The sequence below is a fragment of the Myotis davidii genome, unplaced genomic scaffold (genome assembly GCF_000327345.1).
Source record: "Myotis davidii unplaced genomic scaffold, ASM32734v1 scaffold46, whole genome shotgun sequence".
NCBI lineage: Eukaryota > Metazoa > Chordata > Mammalia > Chiroptera > Vespertilionidae > Myotis > Myotis davidii.
The window spans coordinates 2513465-2519608 of record NW_006383006.1 but is presented as its reverse complement, the minus strand read 5'-3'; the positions used below and the strand labels follow the sequence as shown (position 1 = coordinate 2519608).

The 6144-nt window shown below is 45.7% G+C and overlaps 1 protein-coding gene across 3 annotated transcripts in view; it reads right to left on the bottom strand.

Annotated features, from left to right (window-relative positions):
* CATSPER2 (cation channel sperm associated 2) overlaps window positions 1–6144 on the bottom strand; it is a 20426-nt gene that overhangs the window by 5474 nt on the left and 8808 nt on the right. For all 3 annotated transcript variants that reach the window (XM_015557606.1, XM_015557607.1, XM_015557608.1), the window contains exons 5-9: window positions 5364–5519; window positions 4966–5090; window positions 3308–3486; window positions 3000–3099; window positions 2629–2685 (exon numbers count right to left, since the gene is read on the bottom strand). In XM_015557606.1, coding sequence (XP_015413092.1) covers window positions 2629–2685; window positions 3000–3099; window positions 3308–3486; window positions 4966–5090; window positions 5364–5519 — 617 coding nt within the window. The remainder of the gene's footprint in view (window positions 1–2628; window positions 2686–2999; window positions 3100–3307; window positions 3487–4965; window positions 5091–5363; window positions 5520–6144) is intronic.

The window sequence follows — 6144 nt, the reverse complement described above, 5'->3', positions numbered from 1 at the left end:
GGCCACAGTCTCGCAGCAGAGGCTCAGAGCAGGCGTCCCGTGTGTGTGTGTGTGTGTGTGTGTGTGTGTGTGTGTGTGTGTGTCTGTCTGTCTGTCTGCTAGCACCTGCCCCCAGCCACGCCACGTAGGCTCAAAGCAGTTGCCGTGTGTGTGTGTGTGTGTGTCCCCACTGGGGGTCTGCCCCGAGACACATTGGAGGCTCAGAGGCGGCACTGTGTGTGTGTGTGTGTGTCCCCCCTGGGGGTCTGCCCCCAGCCACATTGGAGGCTCAGAGCAGGCACTGTGTGTGTGTGCGTGTGTGTGTGTGTGTGTGCTGGGGGCCTGCCCCCAGCAACACCATGGAGGCTTGGAGCAGGAGCCGCTCTGTGTTGATCTCTCAGGCTCCTGGCCTCCACTGCATGTTGTACTCTCCCTTGAGCTATGGCCAGGATCGGGGTGCTGCTTGCAGGCCAGGCTTTCCCCGCTCCCAGGTCTCCATGGCAACCAGGAGCAGGCCCAGCTTGGAGCTGCCCGCAGGCCGGGCTTGCTCTCCTGCTCCCGGATCCCCATGGCGACCCGGGAGCAGGCCCAGCTTGGGGCTGCCCGCAGGCCAGGCTTGCTTTCCTGCTCCCAGATCACCATGGCGACTGGGGAGCAGGGAATGTTTGGGGTTGCCCGCAGGCCAGGCTTGCTTTCCTGCTCCCGGATCAGGCCCAGCTGGGGGCTGCCTACAGGCCACACTTTTCTACTTACTGATGGCCAGATCACTACAGCGACCCAGGGCCCAGCAGCACTTTCCTGCTCTTTAATAGTCATAGGGTCCCGGCTGGGGGCGGGGCTTAGCAGTGTGGGGCTTAGGCAATACGGGGGTCCCGGCTGGGGGCTCAGGTAGCACAAAGGGGTCCCAGTTGGGGCTGGGGCTTATGCCCCGCTGCCCAGGCCTGCACATGTGGCTCAGATGGCAGCTCGCGCTGTCCCACCCTGCCTGTAGTATAGAATAGAGGTCTGGTGCACAGGTGGGGGTCGTCTGGTTTGCCCTGAATGTGTCCCAGATCAGGGTGGGGGTCCCGCTTGGGTGCCTGGCCAGCCTGGATGATGGGCTGATGGCTGTTTGCAGCTGGTCACAGCCCCTTCAGGGTGGGGGTCCCCACTGGGGTACCTGGCCAGTCTGGGTGAGGGGCTGAGGTCCATTTTCAGGCTGGTGGGAGACTGAAGCTACCAGCCTCTTTTTTTTTCTTTTTTTTAATTCTGGGATTTATTTACCTTCTATAGCTGTCACTGGAGCTGAGAGCCAGCTCTAGCTCTGAGGGCTGAAAGCAGCTTCTGGGTCTGTTTGGCTTCTATAATTGAAACTCTGTTGCCATCACTGCAGCTCTAAACTCTGAGGCCGAAGCTGGCTGAAAGCAGGTGTCTGGAGATTTTTTAGCTTCTATAATTGCAACATAGTTGCTTAGAGTGCAGCTCAGAGCCCAGCAGTGGCAGGCCAGGAACACTGGCTTCCTCCGTCACTGGAGCAAGCAAGCCTGGCTGCTGGCCACCATCTTGGTTGGCAGTTAATTTGCATATCCTGCTGATTAGCCAATGGGAAGGGTGTCGGGGTTATGGTCAATTTGCATGTTTCTCTTTTATTAGATAGGATACTTACTTGATATATTTATTATTTATTGTCTCTTTCCCCTACCTTAGTATGTAAGCTACATGAGAGCAGGCATTATTATCTTTTTTTTAAATACTCACCTGAAAATATTTTTTCCAGATTTTTTTAGAGAGAGTAAAAAGGAGAGGAAGAGAGAGAAACATCTATGTGAGCAAGACACATTGATTGGTTGCCTCCCACATGTGCCCCAACTGGGCCAGGTGATAGAGCCTATAACTGAAGTACGTGCCCTTGACCAGAATCAAACCCTGGATGCTTCAGTCTGAGGGCCAACACTTTATCCACTGAGCCAAACTGACTCCCTCTGGAAGTTCTAGGGGAGAAGTTTCCTTGCTTCTTCTAGCTCTGGCAGTTAGTTGCCTAGCATTCATTGCCTTCTATTGACTTGTGGTTGCATCACTCCAATCTCTACATCTATCTTCACATCTCCTTCTCCTATTCTCTATGTCAGTGGTTCTCAACCTTCCTAATGCCACAAACCTTTAATACAGTTCCTCATGTTGTGGTGACCCCCAATTTCATTGTTACAAATTGAACATAATTAAAGCATAGTGATTAATCACAAAAACAATATGTAATTATATATATGTTTTCCGATGGTCTTAGACAACCTCTGTGAAAGGGTCATTCGATCCCCAAAGGGGTTGTGACCCACAGGCTGAGAACCGCTGCTCTATGTCCATGTCTTCTCTTCTGTATCTGATAAGGACGCTTATCACTGGATCTAGCATCTACCTGGGTAATCCAGAATAATCACATCTCAAGATCCTTAACTTAATTACATCTGCAAAGACCTTTTCCCTAATAAGGTCATGTTCCCAGGTTCTGGGGGTTAGGACATGGGTGTATCTTTTTGGGGGCTACCATTCAACCCGCTATGATCAATAGTTATTGAGCGAATGAATGCCCTCTCAAAGCCAATTTTCATCTCTGGTTTTCTACCCTCTCCTCCTTTATGTGTGTCTATCCCAGTTCATGTACACACTCCTAACCTGATTTCCACTTTGCTCACGCTTGACCTCAGTCCATCAGGGGACAGGTTTTGTCTCCTGAAAAGCAAAAAACACAGAAGAGTGAAGAGAGTTATACTGAAGCAGGAATTTAATAAAGAAAATAATTCATATCATAAAATAAAGAAAACTAAGTGAAGAGAACAAATTGTGGTAAAGGGGAGAAAAAGAGTAGGGACGTCCCCAACAGGAGATAAAGAATCAGGCAACAGTCTAGAGCTGGGGCATTGTAACCGTTGGGCAAATCTCCTGTCACAAGGGAAAGATAGAGTCAAGGCCAAAGAGTAAAAACAGGGAATGAGATCAGGAAACCTTTGAGAACTAAAGTTGGGTTTGAAAATGGAGAGGCAGACCTCTGGATAATCTGCCGCTTGAATATGCCGGCTTTGTGCTGAACTTCCAGATGTGTCATCTCTTCATTCAGCTCGTTCCTGATGGTCTGAAAGTTAGTAACTGACCCAAAGGGCCATTAGGAGTTGAGAATGTGACAAGACCTAGAGAGAGAACTTAGGTGGGGAGAAACCAAGTGAAATATTCATTATAGGCCCCACGCCTTCCTGCAATATCAGGTTCTCTCGCTCCATAATCCACCGCTATTAGCTTTCACTCTAATTTCTTCCCAATCACCCCTGCCATCAAGTTTTACCTCTTCTATGCTTACCCATCATTGCTACTATGATATTTCGAAAGATAATGGAACCAAGTAACAACGAAAGGATGACATAGATGCTGCTGAAGGTTCGGCTCACTTCAGGCACCTTCCAGGTGTCCTGAAGCAGTGCATACCAATGATCCAGGGTGAAGAGAATGAACACTGTCACTAGGGAATTCAACAGGTCCCTAAAGAAAAAGGTGTGTGTATAGATAAAACAGAAATCTAAACCTCTCAGACAGTTTCCTTCTCATTTTTTTTTCTTCATTGTCACTCTTACTAGTAAAGCAACCTAAGAGCATTTCTTTATAGTTTGCTCTGACTCTGGCTACTTTTCTACTGTGCTCAATTTTTTTTTTAGCTAATCATTCTTCAGTTTGAGGTTGTTTTATTAGGTTTTGACCCTTTACCGTGAATAATTTCTGAATTTCACATACTATTCCATTAGTACCTGGGACATAGTATGTACTCAATAAATAGTTACTGCCCTATCCAATTTGGCTCACAATGGATAGAGCATCAGCCTGCGGCCTGAAGGGTCCCAGGTTCATTTCCGGTGAAGGGCACGTGTCCAGGTTGTGGGTTCAATCCCCAATAGGGGGTGTGCAGGAGGCAGCCGATCAATGATTTCAATGATTCTCTCTCATCACTGATGTTTCTATCTCTCCTTCTCCCTTCCTCTCTGAAAGCAATAAAATATATTTTTTTAAATAAATAAATAGGTACTGACTGAATTTTTAAAAATTGAACCGACTACCATTTATGTATCATTTTTTGGTAAGCTCATTCTCCACTGCCCTACAGACTTCACCTAACAGAAGAGCACTTAAAATTTAGCAAACATCATTCCTAGTTTGTTGGTATGAACTGATAGGCAAGTAAATGAATGAATTTGTGACATAAACATATGATCCCAAATAATAAATGATAATGAATATATCACCAAAGCTCTCAGAAACCTATTTAAGATTTCCTTCTTAGTCCTCCATATACAATTTGTTGGAAACATCAAGTCCTGAATAGGATAAATAGGACTTTCCTAATTTGTACTCTTTAAAAAACTACTAAGAAAGACCTGAGAGGTGCTGACAAGATTGGATTCCAATTCATAAATATTATCACCTCTAAATCCAACTTGATTTTCTACTAGTAATCAGTGTTCTCTAGACAAAGATCTTATGAGGATTCTACTTTTGAATGAATATACGTGTGTGCATGTGTAATCCCTACACCTAGAGATTGGGGAAAAACTAGTGAGCATGTTTGAGAGTAACATTTATTACCACAATGTGTGTAAGTACTCTGCTAAGTGCTTTAATGCATTACCTCATTTACCCCTACACTCTTATTCTCATTTTTCAAAAGAGGTAATTGAGGCATAGAAACCAGGACTTAACCACTGGAATATAGTGCCATTTAAAGATGGATGATGAAGGTGCATATGAATTTGCAAAATCCACGGCAAATCTGGTAGCTGCCCTGTCCTCAAAATCAAAGTGAATACCACTAACTATTCCTTTACTTTCTCTTTGCCTCTCCTTCCTATGTTCTATTCCAATTTTTTTTACAATAGACTATACTTTTTGTATTACTATACTTTAGACTAGCTTCCTGGTTTCATGCCCAAATTCTCTCCCCCTACCCAGGATTCTCCCAGTCCTGCCTACGAGAAGAAGTCTTGGTACTCCAGGTCCTGGCGAGTTGAACGGGTATAATCCTCGAAGAAGTAGACACCGGCCACAGCAAAAATGTAGAAGAAGATGATCAGCAACAACAAAAGGAACATCATGCTCTAGAAGCCATGACTTCAAGTTAGTGCTGGACCAAACAAGGCTGATTTCCACCTATAGCCCAGTCAAGCCCACCCTGGCAACCCCCCAACAAACCCTCACTTCGCCCTGAGCCCAGCCATCTTAGTCCACAGCAGCTTGACCACAGCCCTTTCTCATCCAGTAACATATCTCAGGATCTTTCATTGCCTTCTTTGTCCCACCCAGACTTGTCTCGTGTAACCCCCATGTTTGTCCACCTTGCCCACCTGGTTTTGCTGCTACAGTCAAATCACCTTAAGGGCTCTAACCAGGGCCAAAATAATGACTCGAACTTGAGGGATTCGTGTAAAGAGTTTGAGAGACCTTAGAACCCGGCAGATCCTCAGCAGCTGGAGCCATGCAGACTGGCCTCCTACCCCTGCCAGCACCACAATCTCAGGAAGCAGGGACTGTAGGAAACACACAGATTATGAGTAAAATATACCCAAAAGCACCCACACAGTTGTTCCTTCGTTATCTGAGTTGTTTTTTTCCATAGTTCCTTGGGGATTATCCCTTGAATAACATTCTCTGGTGATTGTTTCCTATTTGGTCCTTCTATACTAAATTACTTAAACTCTATACTTCAATTTGCTCAGACATAAATTGGGGATAGCCCTAGCCAGTTTAGCTCAGTGGATAGAGCATCAACCTGCAGATGATTCAGGTCAAGGGCACATACCTTGGTTGCAGGGCTCATGCAGGAGGCAACCAATCGATGTGTTTCTCTCACATCAATGTTTCTCTCTGTCTTTGCCTCTCTCTTCCATTCTCCCCAAAAATTAATGGAAAAGTATCCTCGGGTGAGGATTAACAAAAAAATTAAAAAAGAAATAAAGAGGGGATAAAACAGCGCCTATCTCATTGAGTTGTTGTGGAGTTCAAATGAGAAAATACATGTGAACAGTGCCTGGCAACTAGTAAGTGCTCAGTAACTGGTAGACATTATTGTTGGGGCTGATGTTGGGGTTAGATTCTGCCTTGCTCCTAATACCAACTCCTGCAATGAATGAACTTCAGTTTTAAAAGACAGAG